We start from the raw sequence: 17219 nt of genomic DNA, 5'->3' as shown, positions 1-17219 counted from the left end.
CCTGACTTCCTGCTCGTTAGTCCTTCAGGTACCTCGTGTCTCTCTCTGGCTTCTGACCCCTGCTTGTCTCTTACCATGCTATTAGTCTCTCCCCTTGGCTATCGCGCTGTCCTCTGGTCTGACTTCGGCTCGCTTTGACACTTCTCTTGGCTCCCCGACTCCTGTCATAGTTATTAAGGTTGAAGGAAGACTATATGTCCATCTAGTTCAACCCATAGCCTAACCTAACATGCCCTAACATGTTGATCCAGAGGAAGGCAAAAAAAACCCATGTGGCAAAGAGTAAGCTCCACATTGGGGAAAAAAATTCCTTCCCGACTCCACATACGGCAATCAGACTAGTTCCCTGGATCAACGCCCTATCAAGGAATCTAGTGTATATACCCTGTAACATTATACTTTTCCAGAAAGGTATCCAGTCCCCTCTTAAATTTAAGTAATGAATCACTCATTACAACATCATACGGCAGAGAGTTCCATAGTCTCACTGCTCTTACAGTAAAGAATCCGCGTCTGTTATTATGCTTAAACCTTTTTTCCTCCAACCGCAGAGGATGCCCCCTTGTCCCTGTTTCAGGTCTATGATTAAAAAGATCATCAGAAAGGTCTTTGTACTGTCCCCTCATATATTTATACATTAAAATAAGATCACCCCTTAGTCTTCGTTTTTCCAAACTAAATAGCCCCAAGTGTAATAACCTATCTTGGTATTGCAGACCCCCCAGTCTTCTAATAACCTTGGTCGCTCTTCTCTGCACCCGCTCCAGTTCAGCTATGTCTTTCTTATACACCGGAGACCAGAACTGTGCACAGTATTCTAAGTGTGGTCGAACTAGTGACTTGTATAGAGGTAAATTTATATTCTCCTCATGAGCATCTATGCCTCTTTTAATGCATCCCATTATTTTATTTGCCTTTGTAGCAGCTGCCTGACACTGGTCACTGAATTTAAGTTTGTCATCCACCCATACACCCAGGTCTTTTTCATTGACGGTTTTGCCCAGAGTTTTAGAATTAAGCACATAATTATACATCTTATTACTTCTACCCAAGTGCATGACCTTACATTTATCCCCATTAAAGCTCATTTGCCATTTATCAGCCCAAGCTTCTAGTTTACATAAATCATCCTGTAATATAAAATTGTCCTCCTCTGTATTGATTACCCTGCAGAGTTTAGTGTCATCTGCAAATATTGAAATTCTACTCTGAATGCCCCCTACAAGGTCATTAATAAATATGTTAAAAAGAAGAGGGCCCAATACTGACCCCTGTGGTACCCCACTGCTAACCGCTACCCAGTCCGAGTGTGCTCCATTAATAACCACCCTTTGTTTCCTATCCCTGAGCCAGCTCTCAACCCGCTTGCACATATTTTCCCCTATCCCCATTATTCTCATTTTATGTATCAACCTTTTGTGTGGCACCGTATCAAAAGCTTTTGAAAAGTCCATATACACTACATCCACTGGGTTCCCTTGGTCCAATCCGGAACTTATCTCTTCATAGAAACTGATCAAATTAGTCTGACATGAACGGTCCCTAGTAAACCCGTGCTGATACTGGGTCATGAGGTTATTCCTCTTCAGATACTCCAGTATAGCGTCCCTTAGAATGCCCTCCAGGATTTTACCCACAGTAGAGGTTAAGCTTACTGGCCTATAGTTTCCGAGTTCAGTTTTTGTTCCCTTTTTGAATATTGGCACCACATTTGCTATACGCCAGTCCTGTGGCACAGACCCTGTTATTATGGAGTCTTTAAAGATTAAAAATAATGGTCTATCAATGACTGTACTTAATTCCTGCAGTACTCGAGGGTGTATCCCATCCGCGCCCAGAGATTTGTCAATTTTAGTGATTTTTAGACGCCGCCACACTTCCTGCTGGGTTAAGCAGGTGACATTTAATGGGGAATTTTTATCACTAGTCATTTTGTCTGCCATGGGATTTTCTTGTGTAAATACTGATGAAAAAAAGTCATTTAGCATATTGGCTTTTTCCTCATCCTCATCCACCATTTCACCCAGACTATTTTTAAGGGGGCCAACACTATCATTTTTTAGTTTCTTACTATTTATTTCATCATCCCTGGGAGTTCAGGAACTAGCCCTGCCTCCAACCACTCCCACGGTGGTCACGTGCTGCAGGTCCTGTTCACCTGCAGGCGTACTCACAACAGCATCTCACGTCACAGCAGGAGTTCCCGTCTTTCCCAGCAAGTCCCCGGACACTTATACAGACCTAGCGGGTAAGTCTGTTACGGTGTCCGTTACAATAAGGATGGCTGCCCAGCATTGCTTATGTGCACCACACAAGAACAGACACACCAATTCACCCAACCAACACTAAAAGGCCCAGCTGCACCTTGCATAAAAATTTAAAAATGTGCAATAAAAATATGGAAACTGATGTATAAAATACATGAAGTATTGGTCAATATTTTGTCTAAAATGCGGAAGCTCGCAACCCGTGTCAAGGGCCCTCATACTTGCGGGTCCTTACACTAAATTGAAAAAGGGCTCACAGATGGACATACATTTAAAAACCATCACAGATAAAGGAACAGCCTTACCAACACCAGGTCACATTACCAATGCACTTGCAGGATGCAACAGAACCCCATGATAAATACCGGGACAGCACTGGCGCAAAATTCTGATGAAACAACCAGTTACAAAACTAAATTCTGGGGTAAAAAAACACCACAACTCATCATGAATTAGACAAGCTTCATGCCCCCACTGAGCCTTGTCCCATCCAAGCTTTGCGACATTTGGGCTGACTTACGAGAAACTGACGTGAAAGCGCCAAAAGTTGCAAAATTTTGGTGCAACTCCAAGTTTTTTCCATTTTGCAGCTTTTCACAGCTTTTGTGCTAGAATTCTGGCAGGAAATTTTTGATGAACAAGGCCTACATCTTTACTTACTTATTAAAGAGAACTAGTCACCCGGTCAAAAAGTGCACACTGTTTGCTCTTATTTTATTCCAGCTGCTCACCTTGGTATTCATTTTTTTGCTTTGTTTTTTAACTCTGCCATACAGTTTCAGAGATATGGGACTTTGTATTTAGTGCACGTTTTCATGGTCTTTATCAAGGTGACGTTGCTCACAGGATTCTTTGGGAGATGCACAGTCTATAGGTCCCTCTGCATTATCACCCTGTGAACAACGCTGAACACCACAATGAGTAGCGCTAAATGAAAAGGTGCATGTCTCTGGTACTTTATAGTGGATTAAAAGAAACAAGAAAAAAAAGCAATACTGAATTTTCAGGGGAGCAGCGGCAAAGCATAAAAGCAATAACTGGTGACTTTTGACCTGGTGTCATATCCATTTTAACAAAAATAGGTTTCCTTTATTAGATCTGTGGATTTCAGCTTCCTAATTTCTATGTGGGTAGATGAAGTACCCCATAATAACTTCCTCAGTCCGTTTCATCTATTTACTTATTGATAGATTCTCAATTACTGCACTTTCTTTTCTTCTTGATTGGAAGATAAAAAAAGTCAATATATAATGTTTGGATTTTTTTTCACAGTTGGCTTGCACATACGTACAGCAGAACTTAGCTGAAAGTTTCACGGATAAGCAGTATATTGCTGGAGTGAGAAGTTATGTTTTTAAACATATTTTATCAGGTATGCAAAAAATGTTCTGATTACGTACTTCATGAAATATAAATTATATTATTATTTCTTTTATGTTACAGTATGCCAGGAAAATAGTTTGTTAAAGTTCTGAAATGCTATTTGCTTGCAAATATATTGTTAATCTGCATGAAAAATAGCATTTAAATCCTGTATAGCTGGCTTACTGGAAAAGTGGCTACAGGGAAAATATTATTTTTTATTCTCCCTGCAACCGCTTACTTCCAGTTATAGGTCCATGCATGGAGGTATTGTGGCCAATATGCTGGGAAATGATTGCAGAGTGCTCAATTAAATCAACAGTGTAACGCTGTGCTAGACACTTCATTAATAAATATGAAACCAAATAATCTGCAACTAATGAATTGCTAGTCGCAGGCTATAAAGAGATTTCATCAAAATAATTAAAAATATATTTTTTATTATTTACTAAATCAATTAAAAATGATGTATAGTATAAAAAGACAGGGCAACCGAGCCTCTAAAAAGCAGAGATACAGAATATGCTACAAAATTATTTACATAAACTTTTCATACAAAAACATATGCATAGATAAGTCAGGGGCATACATTATTAAAGTGCAAGTGCAACATCACCAGAAGGATATAAATATCCCACCCACATAGCTAACTGTGCAGTTGTATAGAGTGTTACCTCAGGGTAGCATACATAATAGCACAATCAATAAAAAGTATATTACCTAAGCCAAAGTGCAGTTTCGCCTCGCTTCTTCTGGGGGCGTGTGAGAGTGCTCAATATATAGTGAGCAGTGAATGGCTTGGACCTCCTGGGTGGCTGGAATAGGGTGGCTATAGGGAGAATAAAACTTCATTTTCTCAATGTAGCTTGCTACAGAAGATAATCCCTATATCTGGTAAACAGCTAAATAGCATTGCTGGACATGACATGTTCTCTTTAAACCAAGTTATTGCCTCATTCAGACATGTTTCACGCATGTGCGTTAGCTGTATTTTTCATGACTATAATATGTACCCAATATTATTTATTTGTGTGGGGTTTTTTTTTCTGGCAGCATGGATGGAACATATAACCCAGTTCTATGGGTCCATGAAAATCAGCCCATGTATGACATATAAGTACAATCCATGTGCTGTCATTGATTAATATAGCAAAGGATTGGGGAAGTTTTGTAATGTATCTATCTATTTATCCGTAAGTGAAAAACACTGATGACACAATGAACAAACACTGAGGACACTCCGGTCCAAAACATTGGTGACATTGGTGACAAACGTGCCTTCTTTTTGCGTACGTGTAAAACAGTTATGTCTGAATGAGGCCTAAGCGTGTTTAATTTCAGCCTTCCGTCTGATTTTAGTGGAACAGAATTGCTATATAAAGAACAGCACGCAAAATGCAGACCTTCTTTCCAATCTCATTTATCCCCCTCCCCACAATGACCAGTATCACTGTCACAGAGTATGCCCACAAAACTCTCACACACAAGGCAATTTCCTTATGGGATATAAATCGAACCGAACGTTAAAAAGAGATTCTCGGAAGCTTCTGTCTGCTTTTTAAGTTATAGAGGGAATCTGTCACCTACTTTTTTGTATATAAGCTGCGGCCACCGCCATCAGGGGCTTAACTACAGCATTCTGTAATGCTGTAGATAAGCCCCTGATGTAACCTGAAAGAGGAGAAAAAGAGGTTATATTATACTCACACAGGGGCGGTCCGATGCGGTCCGGTCCGATGGGTGTCATGGCTCGGGTCCGGCGCCTCTCATCTTCACACGTTGACGTCCTCTTCTTTGCTTCCTGCCGTGGCTCCTGCACAGGCGTACATTGTCTGCCATGTTGAGGGTAGAGCATAGTACTGCATTGCGCAGGCGCTTCTTGGCCCTTTACCGGCGCCTGTGCACTGCAGTACAGTACTTTGCTCTGCCCTCAACAGGGCAGACAATGTACGCCTGCGCCGCAGCCGTGGCAGGAAGCAAAGAAGAGGACGTCATCGCATGAAGATGGGAGGCGCTGGACCCGGACCGCGACTCCCATCGGACAAGGGCCGCACGGGACCGCCCCTGGGTGAGTATAATATATCTTGTTTTTGTTATCTTTCAGGTTACATCGGGGGCTTATCTACAACACTACAGAATGCTGTACATAAGCCCCTGATAGCGGTGGCCGCAGCTTATATACGAAAAAGTAGGTGACAGATTCCCTTTAAGGAATGTCCACTTATATACTTCTCATTTTCCAATTTCTTTTGGAAATACTTTTTAGCCTATTACTGCTAAACAAGTACTTACCTGAGAAGCAATTAGGTTTAGGAGCATCTGACTCTCTATTCTTCACAATTCATTAGCATTTCTACTCCTTAGGACTCATTAAACTGTCACTTTTTTGCATTAGTGCTTTACATCTTATTCATGGATGACACTCTTACCTATAATAGTGACTGGGACCTTTCACATGTCGGTGATTCTTCTTCGTTGATCGTGCAATTCTCACATTCCTGCAAAGACATGTTCGATGTTGATCCGAGTGTCAGATCAAAATCACTATGCAGATGTATTGGTCTGTGAAAAACGTCGGACTACTCTCAGATGCCATCTGAGAGCAGTCTGATTTTCACGGACTAGTATGTAGGAGAAGATAGGGAAAGTGATGTAAATAGGACAAAACTCTGATAAAACTTGTATGACACTGAGCTCTGCATAACTCCAATTGGCAGATATATACTTCTGCACAGTGGACATAGAAAGCTGGCAATCAGTGCTGTGGACGGGGTTATACCAAGCTCAAAAATGCAGCAAGCAGCCAGCAAGTGATACATCAATGGAATCAGCGTCTCTGCACCTACATCATGAAGCTTTCAGACGCAGTGGCTAAAACCTGGTGACATATTCCTCTAAGGCCCCTTTAACGCATCAGTTTTTTGCCGTCAGTCACAATCCGTTGGCTCGACAGATCCGTCGCAGATTGTGAAAAACTGATGCAATGAATTTGTTTTTTCGACAGATCCGACTAGCGGATCTGGCTAATTGGATCGGAGCATGCTTAGTTAAAAAATAATGGAATCCATCGCCGGATTCCGTCATTTGACGGATCCGACGCCATAGGCTTCCATTCCAGCAAACAACGGATGGCGACGTATCCATCGCTGTCCATTTTTTCGACAGACACAAAAAACTTTACTTTGTCCGTTGTCTCTGGCCGCCGGACATACAATTTTAGAAGGATCCGGCGAACGAGGTATAAAACGTGAGGCCATCCATCGCAATCCGTCGCTAATACAAGTCTATAAGAGAAAAACGGATCTGGTGGCAACAGTCGCCAGATCCGTTTTTTTCAAAATTCGACGGATTGAGTCTGATGGCAATAAACTGATGTGTGAAAGGGACCTAAGAAAGCTTACAAATAAATTTCACTCAATGAAATGTAAATATTTTTAACATATTGTGGAAATTTGCAGGAGCCACCAAATGCTTTGATGCCTTATCTTCTGATTTTCTAAGAAATACTCTGGCATCTTTGGTTCACCTGGGGATTGTAAAAGTCAGTAAAACGTGAGTACATTATCATTTTTTTACTAGTGTGTTGTGTTGGCGTCTATCTTTTTATACTTTTTTTTATTTAAAGTTTTATTTCAACGTGAAAGTACAGTATATTAGTTCATCCAGTTATCTGCAGGTCCATAATACAGATTTTCAGACTGTTCTAGCAAAACAAAAAATGAGAGAATGAAACCCAGGAAAGGTATTTATTTATCTTCATTTTTAGAGTTGTATCACTCAAAATATTTAATAAATGCAATTTCCCATATTGCTACTTTACATCTGTCATTTTTCAAACATCCTTTCATTTCATTACGATGTTAGAAAGGTTAAAATCAGCAATTTTTCATTTTTTTATGAAAGTTTACAAATCCAAATTTTTACCGACCCACTTTGAAAAGCCTACGTGTAGGAAAAAAACAAAGAAGTGATACCATTTTAAAAACTGCACCCCTCAAATTATTCTAAACTGCTGCAAGGAAATTTGTTAACCCTTCAGGTATTTCACAGGAAGTAATGAAAAGTGGATTTTAAAAATAAAACAATTTTTACAGTCAAATTTTGTTTTAGCTCCAAGTTTGTAATTTTTACAACGGTTAATAGGAAAAAATGGACCCCATAGTTCTTTCACAGTTTCTCATGAATGTTGCAATATACAGGTGCTTCTCACAAAATTAGAATATCAAAAAGTTAATTTATTTCTGTTCTTCAATACAAAAAGTGAAACTCATATATTATATACAGTCATTACCAACAGAGTGATCTATTTCAAGTGTTTATTTCTGTTAATGTGGATGATTATGGCTTACAGCCAATGAAAACTCAAAAGTCATTATCTCAGTAAATTAGAATAATTAGCAAAAAACACCTACAAAGGCTTCATATGCATGTAAAAGGGTCCCTTAGTCTGTATCAGTAGGCTCCACAATCATGGGGAAGACTGCTGACTTGAAAGATGTCCAGTCATTGACACTCCACAAAGAAAGGAAATTTTGCATTTCATTTGGAAATCAAGATCCAGAGCCTGGAGGAAGAATGGAGAGGCACACAATCCAAGATGCTTGAGGTCTAGTGTGAAGTTTCCTCAATTATTGATGGTTTGGGGAGCCATGTCATCTGTTGGTGTAGATCCACTGTGTTTTATCAAGACCAAAGTCCGTGCAGCCGTCTACCAGGAAATTTTAGAGCACTTCATGCTTCCCTCTGCCGACAAGCTTTTTGGAGATGGTGATTTCATTCTACAGAAGGACTTGGTACCTGTCCACACTGCCAAAAGTACCAATACCTGGTTTAAAAAAAACAGTATCACTGTGCTTGATTGGCCAGCAAACTCACCTGACTTTAACCCCATAGAGAATCTATGGGGTATTGTCAAAAGAAAGATGAGAGACACCAGACCCAACAATGCAGATGAGCTGAAGGCTGCTATCAAAGCAACCTGGGCTTCCATAACACCTCAGCAGTGCCACAGGCTGATTGCCTCCATGCCATGCTGCATTGATGCAGTAATTGATACAAAAGGACAAAAGGAGCCCCGATCAAGTATTGAGTGCATTTACTGAATATAGATTTCAGTAGACGAACATTTGTGATTTTAAAATAATTTTTCCAGCTGGTGTTATAAAGTATTCTAATTTTCTGAAATAATGACTTTTGAGTTTTTATTGGCTGTAAGCCATAATCATAAACATTAACAGAAATAAACGGTTGAAATAGATCACTCTGTTTGCAATGACTCTATGTAATATATGAGTTTCACTTATTTCTTTGAAGAACTGAAAGAAATTAACTTTTTGATGATATTCTAATTTTGTGAGCAGCACCAGTATCTTATATGTTGTCTAAAACATCTGTTTTGGCCCCAGGCAGCGCTTGGAAGGGAAGAAGCGATATTTGGTATTTGGAGCATGAATTTGGCTGGAATAGATTACAGATACCATGTCTCATTTGTAGAGCCCCTAAGGTACTAAAACAACAGAATGACCTATTTTCGAAACTAGGTTCTTTCAGGGATTTATCTAGGGGTGTGTTGAGCATGTCGAACCCATGGGTGCTTCACAGAACTTTTGAAAAAAAAGTTTTTTCCACTAAAATGTTGTTTGTGAAAATTAAAAATGTTGGTTTAAATGGAAAATAGGCGAAAATGGACACCATAATTTGTTAAACAATTTCCCTTGAATGCGACTTTACCCCATATGTGGTAAAAAAAAACTGCTGTATTGGCACATGACAGGGCTCAGGAAGAAAAGAGCGATTTTTGATTTTTGGGGAATAAATTTGTCTAGAATAGATTGTGAATGCCATGTCACATTTGCAGAGCTCCTGGCATGCCAAAATAGCAGAAACCCCCAAAAAGTGACCACATTTTGAAAACTAGACCTCTAAAAACAATCATCTAGGGGTGTGTTATGCGTCGGGATTCTTCCGCTGCATGGGATAGATTCCAAACCTTATCTGCCTCTGCGGTCTCCCATTCAGCTTCGGCCGCTGCTGAGCATAGATGTCAGTCCCAGCATCTTGCTCAGGCTTGTGCTGTTCGTTTATTTACTGCTGGCTCTACAGCCAAGTCTATGGTAACCAAGGGGAAAAAAGTTCTTCCAGCGTCTGGTAAACTAGTTCTTTCTTTATTTTAAGTCCATTAAAAATTTTCAAAAATTACAAAGGTTACATAGACAGGGCAAGGGAGCAAGACGCGTTTCGAACACTCACTTGCGTTCTTTACCACAGCTTGGCTACACAATCAAAAACATTTACTAAAATACTAACAAAGTGCCAATGAAAAAAAGTTGGAACAAGTCGCATGACACAACTACATCAATGAATACATTCACTAAGCAAAAGGTCTATGAAAACAGTCAATAGTGATACATGGTTTCTCTCTTTAGATTACAACCCTTAGGGCTTCTTGAATCCAGAATAAATATCTAATATGCTTCCTTTTTTAATAGTTTACGTTTAATATCTCCGCTTCTTTTATGTGGAAATAGTTTTTCTATACCTAGAACTTGCAAAGGAGACATGTCACAAATTTGCTCAACAATAAAATGCTTTGTAATAGCAGAAACGTTTCTACTGATATTTGCATTGTGTATATCATGGTGATATTTATTAAACAATTATTTTTAATTTATGTGTGGCGCATCCTGTGTAGAATTTATCCTATATGATGTTGTTCATTTCGTATACCAAGTTATCTAAGTCACAATTAATATACTGTTTACTTTTATACTCATTTGAATGGTCAAAAATTTAAATCATAGAAAACAAAACTCCATAATGTGAATAAGCACATGCGACATCCCTGTGAAACTTGACTCCCTAGTACACAATTTAAAAATGTCCATTATGTTTAAAACACGGGAAGAAAAAGCAGCCAGTGTTTTTTATAATAATGAAAGTGTTCCAATAAGCTCTGCTTTCTCTGATGCGGTTAAAAACCTGAAGAAACTGATGCTGGAAGAGTTGTAGTTATGGTGGGATTCTAAAACTTGACAAAAATATATAAATAAAGACGTGATGCCAAGGGGTGTGAGACTTAAGAAGATACCAACTAAAGTTTACAATTAGCGATGAGTGAATATACTCCTTACTCGAGATTTCCCGAGCACGCTCGGGGGTCCTCCAAGTATTTTTTAGTGCTCGGAGATTTAGTTTTCATCGCCTCAGCTGAATGATTTACAGCTATTAGCCAGGTTGAGTACATGTGGAGGTTGCCTGGTTGCTAGGGAATTCCCACATGTAATCAAGCAGGCTATTAGTTGTAAATCATCCAGGTGCGACGAAGAAAACTAAATCTCTGAGCACTAAAAAATACTCGGAGGACACCCGAGCGTGCTCGGGAAATCTCGAGTAACGAGTATATTCGCTCATCACTATTTACAATGTGGATTTCATGAATGATTGGAACCACATTTTGAGCAATTTTTCATTTAATCTCATGACACTAATCATAAAATTTGACCATATACAACTTCAGGTCGTGCAGAAGTATATTAAAATTAAAAAATCTGATTTAATTGAGAATGGATATCCAGAGGAACTAGATGAGTCCCTTGTTAAAATTCAGAAATCTGTCACTAAACTTGAAGATATCATCATGCAAATAAAAAAGCGTAAATTGCAGAGGGACAAGCTGGATTATGATTATGATGACTTATGATGATTATGATGACTCATTTTGCCAAAGGAAAGGAAGTTGCCTAATAATTAAGCAAACCTTATTGTTCTGTCTCCGCCATCCAATTTGCTACCCCCGATTATTTGCTTGCATAATTGCAGTTTCCTCAGTATACAGTATTGATATATTCATGCCTTTATTCATCTGTGATGCTTTGGCTCCCTCTAGCGGTCAGAGTCATGTTCACAGTTCAATTTTCTGTTTTGTATTATCCATGTATGATTCTCCTCCTCCTTTGCAATGCATTATGGTAGCTCAGCCTCCATTTCCCCCCATTTTTCCTTTCACTTTCTTCAGTTTGCCTTCAAGGAAAGACGCTTCACTTCATCCCCCTTGCGATTGCATTGCCGGTATGTCTTTATGTCTAGATAATCCCTGCTCTATATTAGCCTAGCTTAGCCAGTTGTACTCCCAGTTTAGTCACTAGCTTTCTAAATGTTATGCATAATGTATATCATGTGTATTATGTATCTGTTCTATACCATGCACTGATTCTATGTATATCATTGTTCACAGTTTCACCGCATCAATATACCACTACGTTTAATAAAGCACAGACTCAACCACAGTCTCCTTATTGGACCCCGGTATAGCGGTTTAGCTGACTGTATAGCTACGTATGAGCCTGCCTCAGCTAGTGAGGACAGAACAGTGAAACGGCAGCCATCCAACTAGTGGGATTCAAGTCACCGGCTACTCAGAGTCTAAATACATCTACAGCAATCTCTGCACAGCCAAGCACTTTCCCAAGACACCATGTCTCACAAATCACATAGGACAAGATCTGTTACTACCGTCTCCTCAAAGACAACATCTATCAGCAGTGCGGTCGCCATTGCCTGCGCAAATGCTGAAGCCGCCAAAATGCGAGCGAGCTTTGCTGACCAAGAGATGGAACTTAAATTAGAGAAGGCGCACGTGAATGCCGCCTTAGAAAGCCTAGCAGCAAAAAGGGAAGCTGCCGCAGCCCTCGCCGAAGCAGAATCGCTAGAAGCCGCGCAAAATCCCAAGCTGCATAGCCAAAGCAGTATGTCGAGTCTGGAGTTTCCACTGCAAGATTCACCACAACGCACATCTCAGTATGTTAATGAACTTCCTGAACCAGATTATAACCCTGAACCAGTACCAAAACCAGAATACGACGTCTCCAGCGAAGTGAGCGCGAGTCATCGCGAGGTTCAGGACAGAAACAAACTCGAAAATGTGAGGCAAAACAACTCTGCTAATGACTACCTTGCCCCTCACCAGGTAACCAACATGAATCACCCTGCTGACACACCGTACATCAGGCCGAAGCAATACAACACCGGCTGGCGCCACCCTGAGGACACTAACAGGTACGAACGCACCTCACATCACATCACATCAGGGCGACCCATCACCAGTATACTCTGCTGACAACCGGTTCACGACAGAATTTGCCAAGTTCTTCACACGACGTGAACTGGTTGCCAAGGGACTCATGAAATTCACTGACCGAGCTGAAGGTTACAGAGCTTGGAAAGCTTCCTTCCAAAATGTCATTAGAGACTTGGGACTACAACACAGGGAAGAGATAGACCTGTTAGTTAAATACCTGGGAGAAGAGTCAGTCAAACATGCAGTAAGGATCAGAGACATTAATATAAACCGCCCTGAGACTGGCCTCAAAGAGATCTGGAAGAGGCTGGATGAGTGTTACGGCTCAGCAGAAGTAATAGAAAGAGCCTTGTTCAAAAGAATCGATGACTTTCCTAAAATATCTAACAAAGGTCTCCAGAAACTTAGAGAGCTAAGCGACCTGCTAAAGGAAGTCCAAGTTGTCAAATACGAGGACGACCTACAGGGACTTGCATTTCTCGACACAGCCAGAGGTGTTAACCCTACAGTCCAGAAGTTGGTCTACAATCTACAGGAAAGGTGGCTCACACATGGTTCCACGTACAAATACAAACACAGCGTTCCATTCCCTCCCTTCTCCGTTTTTGTTGACTTCATACACCAACAAGCGAGAATTAGAAATGATCCCAGCTTTGACTTTGCAATACCATATGCCACACCATCACCACCTGCAAATCCACGCAGAACATCTGTGGCAGTACACAAGACTTATGTTTCTTCTCCAGGTTCTAATTACAGGTCTGCTGGCTGCTCCCAATCAGAGACAAAGGTGCAGGACCCTGACAAGCAGTGCCCAATTCATCAGAAGCCTCATCCTCTTCTCAAATGCAGAGCCTTCAGAGGAAAATCTATGCCAGATCGCAGAAGCTTCCTGAAAGAAAACGGTATCTGCTACAAGTGCTGCTCGTCCACAGCTCATCTCGCCAAGGATTGCAAGGTCAGTGTAAAATGCACAGAATGTGGCACCACAGACCATAACACCGCTCTACACCCTGGCCCAGCTCCATGGAGTACACAAAACACACCAGCTGACAGTGAGCATGGTGGGGAGGAAAGGAACACTGATACAGCTACGCCAGAGATCACTTCACAATGCACCGAGGTCTGCAAAGGGACAATAGACAGTAGGTCCTGTTCAAAAATATGCCTCGTCAAAGTATACCCGAAGGGCCATAGAGACCAAGCTGTAAGACTGTATGCTATCTTGGATGATCAAAGTAATCGATCCTTGGCTAGATCAACGTTCTTTGACCTATTCAACATCAAAGGGCCAAGCACTCCCTACTCCTTAAAGACATGTGCAGGTACTGTGACAACAGCAGGCAGGAAAGCTACTGACTACCAGATCGAGTCTTTAGACGGACAATTCTGCCTACCGCTACCTACGATCATCGAATGTAACCAGATCCCAGACAACAGATCGGAAATCCCTACACCAGATGTAGCAATCCATCACGCTCACTTAAAACAAATAGCACACCTTATACCGGAACTCGACCATCAGGCCCAGATAATTCTGCTGTTGGGGAGAGATATCCTGCATGGTTCATAAAGTGAGACGTCATATCAATGGACTCCACAATGCTCCCTATGCCCAAAGGCTAGACCTAGGATGGGTCATAATTGGCAACGTATGCTTGGGACGCATGCACGCCCCATCTTCTGTGACAAGCATGCTGACAAATACATTGGAGAAAGGACTTACATCTCTGTTTCAAGCTTGTAACAATGAGTTCCATGTCAGGGAACTGCCACACAGCATCCAACTACCCAACCATCTAATAGACTTTACTCACGACAGCAATATAGTGTCAGGAAGCTATGAGGAGCAGTTAGGGTGCACAGTCTTCCAGAGAACTAAACAGGACAACCAAATGGCAATGTCGGTAGAGGACAAGTTGTTCTTAGAGGTAATGGACAATGGACTCCTTAAAGATGAGACCAACAGCTGGGTCGCACCTCTTCCCTTCAAAACCCACAGACCACGTCTACCGAACAACAGAAATCAGGCATTACAACGTTTCTCCTCTCTCATTCGTAATCTGCAAAAGAAACCAGAGATGAAAGATCACTTTTTCTCCTTCATGTCAAAGATTTTTGAAAACTGTCACGCAGAACTAGCTCCCACTCTCAAAGACTCTGAAGAATGCTGGTTCCTACCCATGTTCGGAGTATACCACCCTAAGAAACCAGACCAGATCAGAGTCGTGTTTCATTCCAGTGCTAAATTTAATGATGTCTCCCTGAATGACGTTCTGCTGACAGGACCAGACCTCAATAACAAACTACTGGGTGTACTTATGGGCTTCCGTAAGGATTCCATTGCCTTCATCGCTGACATCCAGCAAATGTTCCATTGTTTCCTTGTGAGAGAGAGAGACAGGAACTTCCTAAGATTCTTCTGGTACAGAGACAATGATCCTACTAAAGAAGTCACAGAGTATCGCATGAGAGTGCACATCTTTGGCAACAGTCTTTCACCTGCAGTCGCCATTTACGGACTCAAAAGGTCGGCTCAGGAAGGAGAAGCAGAATACGGAGCAGATGTCAGACAATTCATAGAAAAGGACTTTTATGTCGACGACTGTCTAAAAGACATGCCTTCAAATGAGACTGCCATCAGTCTTCTCAGGAGAGCTCAGGACATGCTTGCCTGCTCGAACCTTAGGCTTCATAAAATAGCCTCAAACAGCCAAGAACTCATGGAAGCGTTCCCTTCTCAAGACCTATGTAATGGTCTCAGAGACCTGGACCTGGGGTCAGACCCCGCACCAATGCAACGCAGCCTCGGGCTTCTCTGGAATCTACAATCAGACACTTTCACCTTTCAGGTCAGCCAGGAAGAAAGGCCTTTCACATGTAGAGGCGTCCTGTCTACCATCAACAGTCTGTACGATCCCTTGGGTTTCGCAGCTCCTGTTACTATACAAGGCAAGGCCCTACTAAGAGACTTAACTAGGGAAACATCTGACTGGGATGCACCTCTGCCACCTGATAAGAGGATCCAGTGGGAAGAGTGGAAGAACTCGTTAGCGGCACTCTCCAACCTGCATGTGCCGAGACCATACACCACTGTGCCATCTACTGAAATACAAAGCCAAAGATTGTACGTATTTGCAGATGCTTCTGTCAAAACAATTGCCGCTGTTCCCTATCTCAGAACTGTAGACTCTAAATATTAGTGCCACATTGGTTTCATCATGGGAAAGGCTAAACTCGCACCACAACCAGAGCACACTATACCCAGGTTAGAGCTTTGTGCCGCAGTCTTAGCCGTTGAGTTAGCGGAGTTCATTGCATCTGAAATGGATATCGACCTGGAGTTCTACTCAGACAGCAAAGTAGTCCTGGGATATATCCACAACGAAACCAGGTGATTCTACGTTTATGTCAATAACAGAGTGCTACGAATCAGGAGATCAATTCATCCAAAGCAGTGGCATTACATACTCACAGATCAGAATCCCGCGGATCATGCAACTAGAGCAGTTGACGCAAGTCGACTAGGAAGCACAATGTGGCTCTCTGGACCAAAACTATTGTACATTGAGGAATGTTTTCCGGACACCTTTGAACTAGTAGGAGAGGACTCAGATGCTGAAATCCGCCCTCAGGTGTCTACACTACATACAATGACCTCTGTTATCCAGCTTGGATCTTGCAGGTTCGACAGATTCTCAAGTTGGAAGTCACTTACTCGAGCCATTACCTGCCTGTGCGCAGCGTATCATCTGCATGCACAAGCGCATGCCAAAACGCATGGAAAATCATGGTTATGCTGCGTTTTTTATCCGCATCCGCTTACACATGATGCAAAAAAAAAGCTGCGTTTGTATGCGTTTTTGCATGTTTTTGCGTTGTTTCTACGCATGCGTTGAAATTTCCATGAATTTTGGTATGCAGCAAATGCTGTTCCAGTAGAATTTCCTTGACAAAAGCCACACACAATGGGCATGTCTCATGAGGATTCTGTATATAGACCCTACACAGATGAAATCCTCATATTTTGCTGCTGTACCCAGCTGCAAGATGGACAAATGTCATGTGCCCGAAAATGGTACCAATAAAAACATCAACTTGTCCCGCAAAAAACAAGGCCACACATGACTCTGTGGGCCAAAATATGGAAAAATTATAGGTCTCAAAATGTGGTGATGCAAACACTATTTTTTGCAATAAAAAGCGTCTTTTAGCATGTGACAGCTGCTAAACATAACAACCCGATATAAAAACCCACTATAAATAGTAAATCAAACCCCCTCTTTTTCACCCCCTTAGTTAGGGAAAAATAATAAAATAGGAAAATGAAAATAAATACATTTTTTTTATTAGGGTTAGGGCTAAAGTTAGGGTTAGGATTGGGGCTAAAGTTAGGGTTGGGGCTAGAGTTGGGGTTAGGGTTTGCATTATGATTACGATTGGGATTAGCGTTAGGGGTGTGTCAGGGTTAGGAATGTGGTTAGGGTTATGGTTAGGGTTGGGATTAGGGTTAG

General features: G+C 41.4%; 1 protein-coding gene across 2 annotated transcripts in view; it reads left to right on the top strand.

The window, feature by feature from the left end:
• The window catches only part of LOC138681618 (dihydroxyacetone phosphate acyltransferase-like), a 258128-nt gene that overhangs the window by 191743 nt on the left and 49166 nt on the right, over positions 1–17219 (top strand). For both annotated transcript variants that reach the window (XM_069769275.1, XM_069769276.1), the window contains exons 13-14: positions 3540–3639; positions 7088–7181. In XM_069769275.1, the coding sequence (XP_069625376.1) occupies positions 3540–3639; positions 7088–7181 (194 nt within the window). The remainder of the gene's footprint in view (positions 1–3539; positions 3640–7087; positions 7182–17219) is intronic.

This window comes from Ranitomeya imitator, chromosome 5, assembly GCF_032444005.1.
Source record: "Ranitomeya imitator isolate aRanImi1 chromosome 5, aRanImi1.pri, whole genome shotgun sequence".
Classification (NCBI taxonomy): domain Eukaryota; kingdom Metazoa; phylum Chordata; class Amphibia; order Anura; family Dendrobatidae; genus Ranitomeya; species Ranitomeya imitator.
Note: the sequence above shows the minus strand (reverse complement) of the source record. Positions and strands in the feature narration are given on the sequence as shown.